The sequence below is a fragment of the Amphibalanus amphitrite genome, unplaced genomic scaffold (assembly GCF_019059575.1).
Source record: "Amphibalanus amphitrite isolate SeventyFive unplaced genomic scaffold, NRLGWU_Aamphi_draft 000899F_arrow, whole genome shotgun sequence".
NCBI lineage: Eukaryota > Metazoa > Arthropoda > Thecostraca > Balanomorpha > Balanidae > Amphibalanus > Amphibalanus amphitrite.
Window position 1 is genome coordinate 135724 of NW_024882393.1, and position 19344 is coordinate 155067.

At 48.6% G+C, this 19344-nt stretch overlaps 2 protein-coding genes across 3 annotated transcripts; both read right to left on the reverse strand.

The window, feature by feature from the left end:
- Positions 1–424: 424 nt before the first annotated feature.
- LOC122367829 (ATP-dependent zinc metalloprotease YME1L-like) lies at positions 425–8641 on the reverse strand. 2 transcript variants are annotated; one of them, XM_043341263.1, is made up of 14 exons: positions 8388–8641; positions 7863–7900; positions 7370–7498; positions 6704–7145; positions 5544–5723; positions 4942–5033; positions 4398–4641; positions 3885–4120; positions 3485–3602; positions 3172–3282; positions 2619–2770; positions 2140–2286; positions 1637–1795; positions 425–1350 (listed from the first exon to the last, which is right to left on the reverse strand). In XM_043341263.1, exons 2-14 carry the CDS (start codon positions 7887–7889, stop codon positions 1198–1200), a joined length of 2190 nt encoding a protein of 729 aa, XP_043197198.1. In that variant the 5' UTR covers positions 7890–7900; positions 8388–8641; the 3' UTR covers positions 425–1197. The 2 variants fall into 2 exon arrangements, with proteins under 2 accessions (XP_043197198.1, XP_043197197.1); XM_043341262.1 differs by having other exon boundaries at positions 8395–8523.
- Positions 8642–9178: 537 nt separating this feature from the next.
- On the reverse strand, positions 9179–19254 carry LOC122367830 (YTH domain-containing family protein 3-like). Its single transcript, XM_043341264.1, has 4 exons — positions 19082–19254; positions 17477–17498; positions 15784–17168; positions 9179–10279 (listed from the first exon to the last, which is right to left on the reverse strand). The coding sequence occupies exons 1-4, from the start codon at positions 19103–19105 to the stop codon at positions 10205–10207; spliced, it is 1506 nt and encodes a 501-aa protein (XP_043197199.1). The 5' UTR covers positions 19106–19254; the 3' UTR covers positions 9179–10204.
- Between the last annotated feature and the right edge of the window lie 90 nt (positions 19255–19344).

The window sequence follows — 19344 nt, forward strand, 5'->3', positions numbered from 1 at the left end:
TAATTGGGAAAGTAGGAAAAATAAAGATTTTCGATTTACCTTTGCTCGTTATCAAATGAGTTTTAGATTATCATTGTTTGGCATACGATAAAAGCAATGTCTTTTATCAAGGTTAATGACATCCTTTAAGTGCTTCAACTCCCTATTTCATTCGCCTCTTTTGCCTAGCAGACAGACGTTTGGGCCGGCGAATCCCTTGACAGAGCAGCATATTCGCCCCGGCGCGGCCGCCCAATTCTTTGACTTCCAAGTTCCAGAAACATATCTGCGAATATTTGTGTACTGCTAGATTGACGTACATATTATTAATGCATAACTCATAAGTACAAAACGCCAATAACGAGAATTAATTCTAGAACTAGATAAGACTTCAATTGATGTGTTAATATAACTTGAACTTGTGACACGACTCACGATTCACGAGTCATTTCTTCGTCTTTGTATTCAATGCCTCGATATGACATAACGACACTGTATGTTGGTTGTCACGAAGGCCCACTTGTTCACAGTTCTATCAACACGTCAACAGAATATACAACAGCGGATGCCGAGGCCCGGTTACTCTCAAAGTGTACAGAAATAAGACGGACTGAACTCGCAGCCTCAGTAACTTGCAATGAACGGACGAGGTTCCAGAAATGACCGACGACAATTAAAGCCACCGACGTTTTACCATAGTATACCGTTTTACTATTGCCAGAATGTTGTAGGCACCGCAGAATTCACGGTACTGGCTGAAACTAACAGAGTTCTCTGTTCACTTACATACACTCTGTTCAACGACTGCAACCGGCGTCCGGCACGCCCGCGCGCTGGAGCTCGCAGACAACTTCATCGGAACCGAGCGCTATTGACTCACGGAAGCCGTCGAACACCCACCACAACCAGCTTCCACCGATACATACCGCCACTTTCTTCTTCTCGCAGAGGTTCACACTAAGGACGCTGAAGCGGCACATGTATCGCTCGCACGACACCCACATTCACGTGCGTGTTCGAAGCACACACCTCTGAACGATTACGACACGAGTCACGTGCTAGTACAGACCGCGCACCACTGCCCTGACTTGTCGCGGCAGCCTGTGGTGAGTTCACTATGTAATGATGATGTAGGAGCTCACCCAGTGCTGCTCACATTGCTCACCTAGCTCACATAACAGACGGACGTCACAAAGCGCGCACCTAGCCGGCCGGCGGTCACTGCGGGCCGGCCTTCTTACAGTTGCCGCCCTGCAGTATCGCCTTGATGTCGTCGGCGTCGAGCGTCTCGTACTTGAGCAGAGCGTCCGCCAGCGACTTGAGCTCCTTGTCGTGCTCCTTCAGGATCCGCTTCGCCCGCTCGTACGATTCCTGCAGAGGAACACCCGGTACATTCTAACAATACTTTCTCACAATAAAGTCAAATTACAAGAGCCTTTGATCAAACAGAAGCGGTATTATTTTCGTTCGAAAGGAAAATGCAATGCCGATAAGAAGTGCTGTCATCAAATAACTCCAATCAACATATTCAGCCTCCTCTAGTATAAGTGGTCTTTTCGTCCCATTCCAGCAGCCGACAGGCGGTAACCACCACCAGTAAATTGAACCTCTAGTCTAAAATGACGCCCCACTTCCCTGTCCACCCCGCTCGACCTACGTGCAGGAGGCGTTTGATCTCGTTGTCGATCAGCTCGATGGTCGAGTCGCTGATGGCGTTGGCCAGCGTCTCGGGGTCGGTGTCGGGAATCGAACGCAAGCCGACCCGGTCGCTCATACCGAACTGTTTGACCATCCGCGTCGCCAGCTGGGTGGCCCTCTGGAAATACAGGAATGACGTCAGACCAGTCACCGGTGCGCCTACTGTGATTGACGACGATAACCAGCAACTGCGAGTATCGGTGATGATTATCTTGCTTTCGGGCACTCGAACCCGAATGGCAGGATATCGACGCCTATGCAATAATGCAAATCGTATCCATCGCAACAAACATGTAGCAAAAAAAAAAAAAATGCGTCGTGAAAAAATAACACGCCAAATAACAAGTCGACCACGCGTAAGTCCAGGCAAACTTCAATCCCGAGTCGCGACAGCGCTCAGCCCCGGGTGCCCGCCATTCCATCTGCGCCTGTGAGATCCCCACCCGTTCCGAACTGCCTCACCTCGAGGTCGTTGCTGGCGCCGGTGGTAACGTGCTCAGGCCCGAGCAGGATCTCCTCCGCCGCCCGGCCGCCCATCAGCACGTCCATCCGCGCCAGGATCTGGGCTCGCGTGTTCTGGTACTGGTCCTTGCTCGGAATCTGACTCGTCTGTGAGGGCCAGGGGGAGGGTGGTCAACAATTGATACCGCCTCACACAACTTTGCCTTGCATACATGTCGTGGAATGCTTCATAGGCTATCCGTAGCGCATCAGGGCTCGACGATTCGGGTGATCATTACGTAAGAAGAGAGCAGGGAAGACGCTGCGACACTGGCGACTGTTTTATTTTCACAGCCGAGAGCACATATTACACTGAACCTCTGGATCTCAACAGACGCACCTATCGACCACGACAGCAACAATAGCTCCCTTCCCATATGTCTCTAACTCAACTATTCACTCCCATCACTCCCCAACTCCGCCCCATCCGCCCGACTCACGTGTCCGAGGCTACGCGAGCGGGGCATGATGGTGACCTTGTGCACCGGGTCGGCATGTTTGGTGAAGTGCGCTACCAGCGTGTGGCCGCCCTCGTGGTACGCCGTGTTCAGGTTGGTCTCCTCGTCCGGGATACGAGCCTTGCGCTCGGCGCCTGACGGGAACGGACGGCGGTGAGCGACAGAAGACCATAGATTTGGGTGAGGGATAGGGATTATACACAGCCGTCATTAGCATACACTAAACATCGTTTCCTATCTCTTGCTTATGTAGACAATTATAAATGACAATTACTTTTATAATTCAAAGATCTTACTAGCAGCAGAAGGAGGTCAGTTCTGTGTCATGATAATTTTCTGGCTTATTGATTTTATTTGCAGCAACCTGTAGCGGATATGAAATGCTGATGAATCTCTGACCAAAAACCTAGTTCGGTGTAATAACGTGCGCCAACTAACCGTACCAAATAAGATACCTAATAAGGCAGTACCTCTGACCTGCCTGCTGCCAAGGTACTGTGTGGATGTGAAGTGATACAATACAGTCAAAACGTACCCATGATGACCTTGTCCCTGGCCCAGTCGAGGTGCTTCATACACACGCTGGAGGCCTGCAGGATGGCCGCGCGGAGGGCTGCCTGGTTCACCATGTTCTCGATGTCGGCACCTGGCGGACACACCGTCATATAACAATCATAACGGGCTTCGATGTGGCACGATAGAATACCACCCTGTCGCGGGCGAAACAAATCACATCACACGCTCAATAAAAACGCAGTCGACTAGCAAAAATCGAGTGATTCTCTAAATAGGCAGTTTTTCTCCGCTACGGAGGATACACCAACTTCTGTGCAGTCCCCCAAACGCACCTGTGAAACCGATAGTGCCTCGCGCCAGGCTGTCCACATCCACGTCGGGTCCTAAGGTGATCTTGTCCAGGTACAGGTGGAAGATGTCCTTACGGCCCTCCAGGTCCGGGGCGGCCACCTGCGACACAGCGCAGGGTAAGTTAGAGTACTGACACTGGCCAGAGGTCTCCGGTGAAGCTTATGGCGGCGAGTGGGGAGGAGGCCGTCCGATTAGATCATCATTTTTAAACCTCAAACACTTCAATCCCACTTATTCCTAAACTCTCACAAATCCGACATCTCACTAGCCGAGCAAAACCTAGAAAACACTAGCACCCATATCCCCCTACTCTTACGGCCTTCAATTATTGAAACACCATCCATGTCACCCACAAGATCATTCCTAATCCGGTCGGCTCACGTTGATCTCGACGTCGAAGCGTCCGGGCCGTCGCAGCGCCGAGTCCAGGTGGTCGGGCCGGTTGGTGGCGCCCAGCACAATGACACCCTCGTTGCTATGGAAACCGTCCATCTCTGTCAGCAGCTGGTTGATGGTCTGGTTGGCGTACGGGTGGTGGCGCGAGGCGCTCCGCTTACCGCCAACCGAGTCGATCTCGTCGATAAACAGCACGCACGGCGCACGCGCCTTGGCGTTTCCTAGTGGTGGGGGAACGGAGCCACGGTCAAAAACAGGTTTGAGGACGTGTCATCGTCCAGCTAAGTAAGGAACAACACATAGTATACACAACACACGTAATTTCAACATAAGATAAACCAAAAATCTAAGACTCTCCACGCATATTACAGCCGGCACACAGCTTTTGCGATAAATCCTGTACTGCATTCACGCTATTAGTGATTCTACCGACTTCAATCATATACCCCCTCAGCATCCCGTCCCATCCCGCCTAACCACACCACACCGCCCACTCACTGAACAGATCGCGGACGCGTCTCGCGCCCTGGCCCACGAAGATCTCGTCGAACTCCGATCCGGCCGCGTGGAAGAAGGGCACGTCCGCCTCTCCGGCCACGGCGCGCGCCAGCAGCGTTTTACCGGTGCCGGGCGGGCCGGCCAGCAGCACGCCCTTGGGCAGCTTGCCGCCCAGTGCCGAGAACCGCTCCGGGTTGCGCAGATAGGCGACGATGTCCTGCAGCTCCTGCTTCGCCTCGTCCGCCTGAAAAGCCAGAACGAGGAGAAAGTTGAATTGCTTGACATTTTCCTGTTAAGCGAAGATTACTGGCAATACAAAACCTTAAGATCTTGTTTGATGTTAATTCATCGATAGACCTAGTTTTTTTAATTTGTGCATTGTGTTAGCCTAAGAGAAAACTGCGCGTTACACTTTGTCATATCTAAGCATTGAAGGGAGATCTAGCACGCTCTGCTCGTCTGATGCATCAGCATCCAGACATATGAAAAGTGCAGCAGACCACATCCTGCAAGTCATTGTGAGCAAGGAGCCAAGAAAACTTACGCCCTTGACATCGGCGAAGGAGACGTTGACCTCCTCTGGCATCACCTCACTGCTGGTGAACTGCACCCTGAACATGTTGTTCCCTGGTCCAGCTGCATGCACAGATGATAGACAAGGATAACTTATATCGTACTAAAAAACAGGCATTCACAAAACTCAATGTTTTGCAAAATACGCACAAACATTGGTACATTTTTTGTTCTGGATTGACTATTCCAGCAGTGTAGCTCGTGGCCAAGCCATAAGGAAAACCCAACATCAACAGATCACAACGCTGCAACACTGAAAAACAAGACACGATATAAGCCAAACACTTGACACCACGCCCAGATACCGACCGGTTTTCCCAAAGACTCACCTCACGAACCACGTTGCACGTGCAACCACTGCATTCTGCAGTGTTTGCCAGCTGCGACTCGATAAAGGTCAGGCTAGGTGCGCGAGATCCCGAACGAAACCAACGACACCCCGACTATTTGGGCTAGTATCTCCTTCCCATCTTCAACGGACCGTCAAAAACACAGTCTCAATTTATGCCACAACCCTACCTGTCACCCTTGCATGTCTTGGCGTCCCTTATCCACCCCTTTACCGGCACTCACCAAACACAACGTAGATAAGGAGCACGATGGCGGCGATGCGCAGCGCGTTATAGAGTCCCTGGAACACGCGGCCGCCCCAGCTGGTGTTGGTCTGTTTCGTGCCGCCTGACAGGTATCCCTCGGCAAAGGCCAGCTTCAGCCGCTGCTGCTCCTCGGCCGACTGAGACTTGTCCGACAGCTCTGCAGAAAACAGACATCGGTAAAACAGGGATCAGGATAGAGCATATAAAGCATTAAGCAATGGTACAACGAAATGCTAACCAGATGAAGAGCCTCGACATGGAATCCACTGAAGTTCAATTTCAAGAGAACCGAACAACACCCAACCATGGATTAGGCATTCCTGGATCGGACACTCCGCCGATTTTCCGACCACCCGGCGGCGGCGGCGGATTTCCCGACGGCGAGGGCGCTGGCGTCATTTTAGCATTGCGGGCTATGGGCGGAGCGTGTCTTTTTGTATACTTTTGTCGTTTATTACTTACCTATAACCGATTTTGATGAAAATTTTTGTGAACCAGGTAGAACAGGAATTGAGGAATGTCATGGAAATATTCTTTTCCCAGTTTTGATTTAAGAAGTTGCTTAAATTCTGCTGACAAGTGAGGGTTCGTGATTACAGCCGAAGAGCCAATGTTGGAATAAAGTTAAGTTTCATGCGATAACATGAAAATAAGTTAATATTTGTATTAAATCATCAATAGGAACTTGTTTGACTGCCGAGGAACGATTATATTTGATGATAAATTGCATCGGCAGGTCAAGAATACCGGCTCAGTTTATGGGCATCAGGTAATGATTCCGTATGTGATAGTGACTAAATGGAGCCATAATAATTATAAGAAAGGACTAAAAAATATGTTTAAAGTGTCTGAAATTGTGTCTTATGAGCTAAAGTTCGCTAATTTCGCCCTCCATTACCGCGTTTTTAGCACGCAAGCCGGTGCGGCGGCCGCCGGCGCACTCGCCGCCGATGTTTCGGAGCTCCGCCACCAGGGCGGCCGCTTGGTCGCCGGCGCTAGTGTTGGGGAATAGGGAGTGTCCTATCCAGGAATACTTCATCCATGACCCAACTAAAAATTTACAAATCAGAGCACAGCAGAAACAAAACATGGTAAGCTGAGCTGAGTAGCATCACATACTCTTCACAGTTCACTCACCCTTGAGTTTGGAGCTGGCACCGCCGTGCTGGTCCAAGACGCTAACAGCGGCCAGGTCGGCAGCCGAGAGGGGGCCGGCCTCGGCGGGCCGCGACCGATTACCGCTCAGCAGGAGGCCGTCCCGCAGGCGGTCAGAGATGGACGGCGCGCGCGCCCGCTCCGCCTCCACGGTGCGGCGCGTCTTGAAGCCGCGCTGCTCGGAGGTGTGGTAGGCGCGGCGCGCGCCGGCCGCCGCCGCCGGCAGCCGGGCGGCCACCAGCAGCAGCGGCGACGGCCGCGGCGACGGCAGCAGCGACGCGCTGCGCTTGTTGTCGGCGAACGAGGCGGCCGAGACATGCGACTGCCGCCAGTGGGCGGGCAGCGGCGGCCGGCTCAGCAGCGGGCTCACGATCCGCTCCGGCGCCAGCCGCACCAGGCCCAGGTCTGTGCAGCCGAACAGCGTCTGCCATGCCGGCCGTGAGACAGGGTTAGTAGGAGTTGGAACAGAGAAACACACTGATCAGCTGGGGTGCAATGGACAATAACTGTGTAAACCAGATCAACTGACCTTCTTTGAATGAAAAAATATTAGAAGTTAGAAATGCAAACTTGAATGAAAATCTATTGGGAGAGTATTTCAATAGAAATAGCATCTGGTTTGGTGATAGAGCTGCAAAGAAAACTCACATTTCTCATACTCTCTTCAAGTTCTGCTTTCCAACAGCGGGATGAGCGAGAGCCATGTTTTGAAGCCCAGGGTAATAGCTTTCCAGCACTTTGTAATGCTGGGATTGCATTGGCAATGGGCATTGCCAGCTGAAATAAATGAAAACACTGATCAATCACAACATAACCACCAACAGAATAGCTGACCAATTTTAGCTTAGATGTGTAGGCAAGGCACCTGGTCACTACCTACTCTAACTTACATATGAAACACTTCAGAAGACAAAATTTTTAATTTATAGTTTTCCACTCATCTACCAGATTGATAGTTTAGGCTTCCAAGCTTGTTAACTATTAATATGAGTTAGGCATCAGCTAAGGGAAAAACAAAAGTGTGGTCACATCAAATATTTATCAAACATATATGGGTCTGTTCTTGCTTCAACTGCCTGCAAGCTGACCTCTAACCGGTCTAGCCACCTATTGTTTCATGTAATCAGTGTCCCAGTCTCACCTGAACATGTAAATTACTTAAGCTCATTGTCTTGCGATCTGAAATAGAGATAATGTCAGCACGACTCAGCGGACCATGGAATGGCTAAGAAGGCCCACGTTCGTAGCTGTTTTCAAAAGAATAACATCTTGAATATTATGGTTATTGCATATTCACTGACAAATATTTGATTGACAGGATTTTCAGCTGTCAAATTAAATAAAATACAAATAATAACACCAAGGAAAATCTTTTTTTCTAGAAATTGCAACCAGCCAACAAACATTTGAATATGAATTATGATAGCATCACCTTGCAGAGTATGTCATGAATTTCGATACCTGACCAAACCAACTGCAAAAATCTTTACATTGACTTGATTTCATTTCAATCCAGTAGGTATATAATAATATAAACAACAGATTTCATGTTGAAAAGGTAATGCATTACACTGCACCTCTCAAGTTGAAGCGAGATATCCCTAATGGAATGATCACCACCATAAGTCTTATGGACATAAAAAAATATATATAGGTAGGTAGGTACCTGGCACCTGCTTGACGACGTGGCCAGGGTATGTCGAGTAACTGCGTGACGGACGTGACACCGAAGCACTGTTATGAAAATATGGAAAATATTATGCAACAGCTCCGACCACACTTTTATCACCAGTGTGTCTTTGGCCTACCGGTGAAAGAATGAAATCTGGTAGCTCAATGACGTCAAAGAATAGGAAATTCCCTCTCCCTTACGTACGGTTTTCATGAAGCGCTTACAATTTATGACATCATTTTGACGTCAGAGAGAGGAAGAACAGCTGAGCAGGAATGTAAATACACTTTTGACCTTTCGTCGGAGAAGCGCTGTTAGTGTCGAAGTATCAAGAGTTTTATACGGAGTCTCAGGATAACGAAAAACGACAATGCACTCTTCACAGCTTTCACCAGCATAACGGGAACAGACCCATAGATCACCATTCACCTTATGTAGGCTTTCAGCGCAAAGGCTTTGTAACAATAGCGGCGCAACACCTTTAATTAAAGGGGGCACTGCCCAGTAGCGGCGGGACAGGGAGCACTGCCGAATTTTGGTCCCATTCTTTCCATGCAACGCCCATAGGGCTAATGTTAAAATGTCAAAATCAAAGGGGGGCACGGTGCCTCGGCCCCCTCCCCGTTCCGCCGCCTTTGCTATGAACTTCGCGACAGGTTCCGTTCCTGTTCCGGCTAGTTGGGCTACTAGTTTCGAACATATTAAAATATTGACTTTAGCCATCATGCATTTAGCTCTCGGGTCGGTATGCCACAATCTCGACAAATCAGTCAAAACACAACACCTGCGCTGGATATAAACTGGGTATATTTCCCACTGATCCCGGCAACAGAAGGGGCTGCCTGCCGCCGCAGCGCCGACAGCTGTACTGATGGTCGGTGGCCGACGCGCCGACACGCGACGGGGCCCGGCCGCCCCGCCGGCACACAACATAGAACGTCCAGCGGCGCGCACACAGCAGCACACGAACCCAGACAGCCAATGGAACCCGGAGCGACACCGCCGGCGCCACCCGGTGCCGAAAGAAGTGGAAGGAAAATTTCATGAGACCACCGAGATCAGCCTACGTACTGCTGTGCTGCTTACATGGACAGAATGACACAGAGGCGTTACATAATGCGTTACACAACACAGGAACGACACGCTCTGTTCATGCCTCAACTAGGCTTTGCCTCCTTCAAGATAACTCAAATGTTTCTTTATGCCCATGCTCCACGACAAATCAAGCGTCTCTTTGAGAAGTAGGTACGACACCAAGCTAAGGAAGATGCGAAAGATACTTGTTTTGCAAGAAGACTGTTTTACGACCAGACAGAAAGTAGAATATCTGTTCTGTGCAAATAAAAGATATAGCAGCAGCAGCGTTATGCAAGTACCTTTATAGTTACAATAATTAAATATGCCCGTTGTAATGCGCTCAAATCGTTAAAAGATGACAAACAGAATTTGACAACCAAATGACGAACGGTAAATGCAACCGAATAGCACCAATCATTGTCACAAGCACGCGCGCACGGAGCGTCCACACATCACACTAATTTGTTGGAGTCCACAGAAGTGTCGGCGCGTGTCGCCTCTCGCGTCCATAAGCGGCAGCAGTCTGGGACGAGTGCCCGGGCGCGCGCGCCACGCCCACCGTCTCTCCAGCCCCTCTGTCTCCCTCTCGCCCTCTCACTCAGTCAGTCCAGATGTCCCTGTGGCACGCCATCTACCGTCCAAGAACCGTCACTGTGCTATCGGCCGGCGCTGCACTGCCATCTAGCGGCCGCGGCGCGTCACTGCAGTGTCGGCGGTCGGCGCCAGGTGGCCGGCTAGTTGCGCCGACCCTTGCCGCGGCCCCGGTCGCCGCGACACTCGGCCCGCGCCCCTGACGGCTCTTCGCTCGCCTGAAACGACACACAAACGGGTGTGAGTCGAGAAGTGATGAGTACATGCTACTCTGGGTAGGAATCGTGATATCGAACTGGATAACCCTGCGGGCTGAGAAACTGTTACCTGGGCTGGGCCCTGTTTCTGGGCCCCGCCTCGTCTATCTTATAATACATCAATTTCGCATCGTGTGTGATTTTGTTTACCCCAGGTCACATACGATCAGGTCACCGGGTCAAATTAGGCGACCATGCCCCTCATAAATTTGTAATGGTTTAATTTCCGCAGTTCATGTCCTGGAAGTTTGAAACTCGGGGTATTGCAAGAGGGAATCAGCACTAGCAAGTTATATAATATACCTATAGCTCAGAATTCTGATCGCGGTGACCTAAGGTCAGGTCAATTTTGCGACCTCTCTAAGTCCATTATAAGTCAACGGGAGAAAACTGAAAGGCGTTTTTTTCGGACGAACGCCATTCTAAACTAAACACCGAAAAGTGGTTCAGATGGAGCCCCTCGGATTTCCACGAATGACTCCCGTAAAACGCAGCGGATAGCGACGCAATGTTCCGCATCCTTCAGTCATAGACCACTAATCACTATATATCGGAAACAAGGCAAGCGACCCTCTGAAGACTTATTTCTGGCCGCTTCAAAATATTATAATAATTAATAATCTTAATATTATTTTCAATATTATGCCTACCCAGCCCCCGACCCAAAAGACATATGACCTGTGACCTTTTCCTCGATACCATGTCAGGCCGCAAAGACGATTCGACGTATGTCAGCGCACGTTAGAAGTTCGTTTCCAAACTTATTGTATTTAAAAATGGGCAAACATCAAATGATGTTGACCCCATGCATTCTTAGATCAATGACCGAGGTCACTGATCAGTTCAAGATCAATGACCTAGAACTGGCCTTTATGTGATCTTGGCACCCACCATCATGCATGAGCCAAACATTATTTTACATTCTGGCAAGCTGCTATACACAAAAAAGATGGGAACACACCGATTATTCCTATGCGCTGACCTCTTATCACGAGCAATACGCTCGTTCTTTTTCCGCGAAGCTCTAACTTAATCAATGGTTGAACCGCCAGGGGAGTCCTATCGAACTCCCTCTCCCCGATCCCCTATACGTTAGCCTTTGTGAAAACGTCAATACCGACCACTGACCAGAGTGAAAATTGGGTGCCAGTCGCTGCGTCGCGTAAAGGTCTGCGTCTCTTTAATCGCTCGCCAAGATTTAAAACCCGCCAAGACCCAGGGCATATTTTAACGATTTTTTGATGATGAAATGGGGTTTTTGGGCGCCCGGACTACAGTGGTCATCGGCGCCCAAATATTAAACGATTTTTTACTGCGTCCCAAAGTTGAACAGAGGGCACGTGCTACGACTAAGGGCATAGCGCAAGGAACAGGGTAAGGCACTGAGAAGGGCAGAGAGCAGGACACGGCAGGATACAGGGCATGGCAAAGGACATTTTAGAGGGAAGGGTGGTACAGTGCCGAGAGCGGAGAGCAGGGCACAGGGTAGGGAACAGGGCAGACAGAGAGCGGGGCACAGGTCAGGGCAGAGAGCAGGGCACAGATCAGGGAAACGGACAGGGCACAGGGCAGGGACGCAGTGGGTGAAATCAGCAGGGGCTACGTCCCAAGGCGAGGGGGCTGCGTCCCAAAATGGGACGCAGTAAGTGCCTTAAAATATGCCCTGCCAAGACCTGACCTGATAGGGGAGGAAACGGAGAGGGGAGTCGTACCACTAACCCCTTCGACCTCGGTATAAAGAATATCGATAGGTCCCGCAGATGCATTGAAAACCCGCTAGCTTTTAAAACAAAATTTGTAGTTCGACCAGAAGAAAGCTATGATTATACGGAACTTCGAAGTTCCGAAAAAAAATAGAGACTTACAGACTGCAGATAGCTCACTTACTTTCGACAACTTAACCCGCGCCCCGTAGTGCTATCGGCAGACCCTACCATCCGTAGGGGGGGGGGGCGTTTCGGCCCCCTAAGATCTCGGAAATTTACCGGCCGATTTTCAAAATTCAAAGGCGTTCGACAGCCCCACCGGGGCTATCGAACCTTGTGACCAAATTTCATTGACCTACGTCAAACCGATGACGTCACAGGTCAGGTCAAAGGTCGGATTTTCACCGTTCACAGGCATTTCAAGAAATGTGTTGTGAAATCGAGTAAATTGGTAATTTATTGAAAACCATCGATGGTACATTGTTCGTCAAACACAAACTTTGCTATCTGAGGTCACTGATACCTGGCCAGGTCACAGCGAGGTCAGGTCACCGGGGTCACAATATGAAAGTGTCGTGTGATACATGTTTTATGGTCCATTTTACATGACAAATGCGATTATGTGGGTTAGGTAGCCTTTGGGGCCAGCCTAAGTCACGTTTTGGTGAAGGTCAGGTCAAGGTCAGGTCAAATTAGGTCAAATTTCAAAGTTGATATTTTGCATAAAATGGGTATCGATTCGATGCAGCTCGTCACGGGGAGTCTAATGGTGGTCTTTCTTTTGCTCTACGAGGTCTAGAATTGCCAGAAATTGAGTTTGAAAATTTGACGTCATCATTTTTAACAGTTTTTTTTCCTATAACTTGGCCAACCAACGAGGACCGAGGTATCGATCTGAAATTCGGTATGTAGATAGAAGACGGTGGGTACTATCACATATATTTCGGTTTTTTTCGAAACTCAAAAAAACTTTTTGGACTTTTAGGCAAATATATCCAAAAAATGCTTTTTTGATTTTTGGGGGTCAAAACTCAAAAATTTCAAAAATCCGAGATGGCAGTTTTGTAGCCCTGTCAATTCTACACCTTTTATGTCTAGATCATTTTTCTGTATCTTCAAAGCTGTAGGCCTGACAGGTCTTCTCGTGAAGGTCTTTTTTCGGTCGAAAATGACAGAACATGACGTCATCTGTGGTAAACCTATCATAGCCTCTGGAAAAAAATTTTGGTCACAATGTGTAAAATTGATGCCCGGAGTGGTACTGAAAGTTTGGTGGCGATATCTCAAGCCGTTTAGGAGATATCGACGGAAAAGGACAGGGGGGCAGCATCTGCCCACCTCCCGTTTTTCGCCAATAACTTCTAAACGCGTTACGCCAGCGACGTCAAACTTTCAGTACCATTCATACATCAATTTGACATGTTCCCTAAAAATTTGAGCGAAATCTGTCGGAAAATTTTGAGAAAATGACGTTTTAGTGACGTCATGTTTGTAATTTTCGCCTAAAAATCGGGAAAATTTCCAACGCCGCTAACATCTTCATTTTTAAAGGAATCAAGACGTAACAAAAAAAGGTTATACGTTATTCTACTTTGTCTATCAAATGGCTATCTCGGTTTTTTGAAAAGTTTGGATTTTGGCCCAATTTTTTTTTTTAAACTGACTTTTTTTAAGAAAATAATTATAAAATACAAAATTTTGAGTGTATCGAAAAAAACGGAATATTTGTCAGAGAAGTAGTCTATGTGCACCTAGTCTACATACCAATTTTTAGAAGAATCAGTTCAAAATGTGGGAGTTATTCAAAATTTTATGACATCACGAGTCACTACACACAAAATTTTCGAAAAATGATTTTTTTGGAAGTTCTAGACCTCGTAAGGAAACAAAAATAGCACCATTCGATTCGCCGTGAAAAACAGCATCAGATCGACACCTTTTTAGGCCTTAACAATCAACTTCAAAATTTGACCTCACTTGACCTGACCTTGACCTTGACCTTTGCATGATATTGTATGCAACGAATATTGTCTTGGTAGCCTAAGAACACGTTTTGGGCAATCAATCTCAGTCCATCCTTCGGCAACTACGGTGCAAGGCCGATACTGTAGAAACTTACATTTTGTACCCTTGACCTGACCTTGACCTGACCTCTGACCTACTTAAGCAAAAAAAAAGGTCTCTTAAGATCCGCCTTGTTGAGAGCTTTCGATTGCCGTTTTCCCCGTCTTTCTACGACCATCGGTTCGGAAGTTAGACAGGGGGCAGAATCTGCCCCCCCCCCTCCCCCAGCAGGGCGCGTATGGCTGAATACGAATAGCCCAGCGGGGCGCGCCGCGCGGGTTAACCCTATTAGTGGCAGGCTCCTGGCTACCCCTATTAGTGGCAGGGGGGCTGTTTAGACCCCCCCCCTTGATATCTCGAGATCTAACGGGCCGATTTTCAAAATTCAAACGGCATTCGATTTCGCTCAACGTGATCTACATTTCTAAAAAATAAAAATTAAAAATGTCAATAGGGGGGGGGGTAGAGGGGGTAAAAACGGGCAAATTGCGGATACATTTTAGACTGTTTATCACGGCCAGGTTTCTGAACCAATCTTAAAGCAACTTTTGCCGATCGATAGAGAATGAACCAGGAATTCACATGGATCCTAAAAATATGCATTTTCAAAAATCATAGGCGGAAACAGATCATTGAGATTGGGGGTACACAAAAAGTATAGTAAATAAGGTTTTTGTTGGTACTATTTCTAAAAAGGGTGGCAATGGTCTTGTTATGTTACAATTTTCTTATGAGAGAACGACTACAATTGTATTGGTCATGCATAGGCGGTGTCAGGGCACCTATGTTGGGAGGTAAAACATAACCCCCCTTTTTGGACGCCTGGATCCGCCTATTATAGCAAAAACGTGTCAAAAGAGGATGCACAATAACTTTGTGTATGTTATCACATGATACCTTTCATTCACTGTTCGTAAAACTGGTGCATACAGTTAAAATACATCAGCATCGTGATCTTCGCCCAAATGACTCGCTTCACGAATAGGACCCCCCAATTCCCAGTGCTCTGGAGCCGCCCCTGGTAAAGTTATGAACTTGAAATTTTCAAGGAATGTGCCCAATTTAGTTTTAGGAAAAGTCAGAAAATTTCAGCATCGTAGCTTCAGCGGTTTCGGAGATATTCCCGAAAAACCTGAGGGGTGGATGAAAACAACCCCCCCCCCCCTGCCACTAATAGGGTTAAAAGGCGTCATGTAGGTAGCATATGTTTTAGGCTTTAAGCAACTTAACTTTAAGCAACCGGTCATCTAAAGCCACACAACGTCAGGTCAGGTGCCACTAACTAAGTACTAACCAGCTACCTACCGCTAAGAAGTTCAAGCGTGAGATACAACTATCCGTGCCGAGTTATGAATGATAAATTCAAAATATTTATGATTTAGTAGATAACAGACCCTTAGCTAAGCCTTCTCCGCAGCATAGTTATCACAGGGCAATTATTTGTCAAGTACAATGACAGTATAACTGCACCCCACAACCATACTATGCTGCAGCAAATAGTCCCCTCACAACCGTTGCTGGAGACAGGGCCCGGGGCATGACATCACGGGCAAGCGTACCCTACCATGGACCAGACGACAAACAAACAGTCACGGGGTGCAAACGACGGCATTGAGTCAGCCAGCATACACCGATTACGACACATGCTGGTGTTACAATGACCCCGCCGGCCAGCCCACCCCAGCGCATCCTCACCTTGGCGTGATCCCGCGGCGCCGGCCGGCGGCCCTCCTCCTCCTCCTGACGCTGCTCGTAGTGCACAAAGTCGTCGAAGATGGACGTGCGGTGGTTGAACGCGTGGATGATTTTGAGCACCTGGCGGCCCTTGTCGGCCGGCACCTCCTGCGTGTCACGAGAGTTTGTCACCGGCTTATTCTCGTTGTTCTCCAGCCGAATGTGACGCAGCTGAGAGTTCGGCACGTCCTTCACGTAAATCCACTTCACTTTGAACTGTCCCTTCCATTTGTCCTGCGCCCAGACCGAGGACGACGAGCTATAGTCCACGGGCGAGAGCATCTGCGCCATGCCGCAAAAGTGGCCGCTGCCGTTCACCGAGTACAGCAGGTACACTGGGCCCTTGCCGTCGCGCTCGCGGAACGCCGAGTCCAGCCGCTTGTTGCCGTGCTCAGTGCTGGCCCAGATCTCGTACTTGATGGAGCGGTGGATGTCGTCCTCCGAGTACGACTTGATCACGAAGAAGCGAGCCTCTTTGGCACTGAGGTCGAACTCGCGCGGGTTGTACTCGTTGCGGTCACGCAGTTCGTCGAGCACCGGGTGCGCGGGCGGCGGCGGCGGCTGGTGCGGCGGCGGCGGTCCCTGCGGCGGCGGACGGGCGCGCGGCGCCGTCCACGGCGGCCGGGCGGGGGCCGGCGCCGGCACCGGGCCGCCCCTGCCCTCCCACACCCCAATCACATCCCGCGGCGGCGGCGGCCCTCCGTGGCCCACCGGCACGACGCCTGTGCCGTTGCCGGCCGGCGCCGGCGGCTTGCGCTGCAGCGAGCTGGGCCGGGCCGGCTGGCTGGCGATGCTCGCCCACGACTTTTTCTGCGGCGCGCCCGGTGGCGGCTCGGCGCTGCCCGACTCGTCCTTGGCGTCCATACTGAGTCCCTGCATGCCCTGCTCCACCTGTTTGATGGAGCGCTCCTCGCCGCCGTACGCGGCCGGGTCACCGCGGTAATAGTCATCGTACTTTCTGACGCCGGCGCCGCCCCAGCCGGCCGCGTAGTCCCCGCTGCCATGGAACGGCCCGTAACCGCCGAAGCCCGGCTGGCCGAAGCCGCCGAAACCCTGTCCGAACATGGCGTCAGCGCCGTAGCTGTCGGGCTGCACGGGCGGCTGGCTGTAGCCGCCCATGAAGGCCAGGTGGTCGCCGCCGCTGCTCCAGGCGCCGTCACCGACGCCGAACGCCTGGTAGGGCGGGTAGCCGGCGGCGCCGCCGTAGTAGCTCGACAGGTAGGGGTCGGCCGAGGCGGGCATGCCGGCGGCGCCGTAGCTGTGCTGCTGGGAGCGCCACACGTCCGGCTGCTCGTCGGGCAGGTCCACAGCCGCTACACCGCCGCCGCTCTCCTTCGAACCATTTCCTGCCGCACAATCACACAGCATTAGTGATCAGCTATGGCAAATGATACACTCTATTTTGGAAAGAAGAAAATTGATGAGCCCACATAATAAGGACTTTGCCGCTTTATAAATCATTAAAAAAATAAGTTGTGTTGCTTGTATATAGGTAGTAGAGTGAACGATGAATACAGTACCTATATGCCAATTCAAACTGCCAGCCAAGGCAGAAGAAAAAAAATATGACAAAAGAACAATGTGAAAGTGGGTGAAGTATCTAACAGGCTACATATGATAATAAATCAACTTGCATTCTACAGGAAACTCATACCTTGTAGCTGGGGATTCTTCCTCTGAAACAGACATCACACCTTGTTAGCATCATTCCAAATTTATTATACAATGCAAATATCCCACACACTTCAGTCCTAATCTATTAACATGTAAAAAAAAGGTAGCAATTATACAACCTTTCCACTTTAATCATTACAAAGGTTATTTGCTAATTACCTAAAACTGATTTCCTGGAATGATGGTTTATAAGGAAAACAGGTCAGAAATGAACAATGACTGCTAGTTTGTATAGCTTTGTTGTACTAAATAGTAAATGAATCGAAGCTTTGAAATACTTGATAGCTATTCTGCAACTTATTTCATTAAAATTAATTTAATATGAAGCACATGAGATAGAGTGCAACAGGACTATGACAGCAGAAAGAATCAAGGGTTTGATGATGTGCTAATATGATGCTTATTATGATCTTATTTATTCATGAAATTTGACTCTTTGACAGCTGACTACCAGACTACTACTGCTAACTGCACCTCTGACCTCCTTTCTGCTAACCACACATACAAAGGCTACCTAGTATGTGGGTATGCACAGGCACTATAGCAGGCAATGAACTGGTAAATAGGATTAGGTACTGATATCATATGTGAGACTCAAGATGCCAAAGCTCATTGATAAGCAATTCTCATCAATTTTGGCAATACCTACTGATTTTGGTAAATAAGGCACTAATTGTTAAATTTAAGTGGTATAAGGTTCAAATTTCCTAAATCTTTGATGCATTTCTGTAAAAGAAACTTGGAAGTATATGTGTATATGAAGTACAGTTGGTAAATTGGTAGGTTGTAGGTTGTATGTTTTAGGTTGGTAGGTTGTAGGTTGGAAAGTTCAATGTTGTATGTCAGAGGGTAAGGTTAGATGAGGTTAGATTATGTTTTTTGTCTTCAACATACTTCAACTTCACATTTACCATCCTGCACTTCTAACTAAAATGCAAATGCAAATAACAATAAGTGTTTGAGTGTTTAGAATGTTTGGACATTTATTTGGATCACAAAGATAGTCTACACTTGCATATCCTCAACAGCTAGGTAACACATAGGTAATCACTACATTTCCATGACATGTCTTAACTCGATAATCGATTTACCAAAATTTCATGTTTTTCTTGGATACTATTCACCTTATACAAAAAATGAGTGCATGTATAGCTTTAGCTAGCAACTAATCCTATATTTACAATTTAAAATGTCTAAATGGTGTGATAAAACCATTTTGCAAAATCAGCTTGACATAAGCTGTCAAGTAACTAGTAAATATTGATGCTGTTTTCTAGCAGCAGAACACCCTCAACTAAGGGGGGCACTGCCGATTTTTGGTCCCATTCTTTCCATGCAACGCCCATAGGGCTAATGTTAAAATGCCAAAATCAAAGGGGGGCACGGTGCCCGGGTGCCCTCCCCGTTCCGCCGCCTATGCTGTTTTCCTTTCCAAGCTTCAGTGTTATTCAAATGTGAAAGATAACATACCCGGGCATACCATGTCATGAAAATTGCCTGATCTTTACTTGTCATTGGAGTAAAATGAAATATAAAGCCTTTATTGTCAACAAGTTTTCATCTCAGCATTTCAACAAACACTCACCTGGTCCTGCACACCGGCTGACATAACCTCAACCGAAACCCCGAAAGGTATATAAAATGGAATGAAATGTTTATAAATATTCAAAAATAATTGAATATTTTCCGGCAATTATCACCCGGCGGTCCTGAAAATTTGATCACCGCATTTGCCGCAAACTGAGGCCACTACGTGTACACGCGAAGCCTGTTCAATAGCGAAATTCATTCCTGCTAAAGATGCTTGCGCTTTGGAATCCCACGAAGCTAGCCAATCGGAGTCGTTTC

Bases quoted from the DNA above. Each gene is read 5' to 3' on its own strand.
- LOC122367830 (XM_043341264.1), bottom strand. From the start codon at position 19,105: ATGTCAGCCGGTGTGCAGGACCAG. The intron at 17,499-19,081 runs GTGAGTGTTTGT...TGTCTGTTTCAG, and splicing joins CAGCCGGTGTGCAGGACCAG to AGGAAGAATCCCCAGCTACA. The intron at 17,169-17,476 runs GTATGAGTTTCC...ATTGTGCGGCAG, and splicing joins GAAGAATCCCCAGCTACAAG to GAAATGGTTCGAAGGAGAGC.
- LOC122367829 (XM_043341263.1), bottom strand. From the start codon at position 7,889: ATGAGCTTAAGTAATTTACATGTTCAG. The intron at 2,771-3,171 runs GTACGTTTTGAC...CGTTCCCGTCAG, and splicing joins CAGGGACAAGGTCATCATGG to GCGCCGAGCGCAAGGCTCGT. The intron at 1,351-1,636 runs GTAGGTCGAGCG...GTTCCTCTGCAG, and splicing joins AGATCAAACGCCTCCTGCAC to GAATCGTACGAGCGGGCGAA.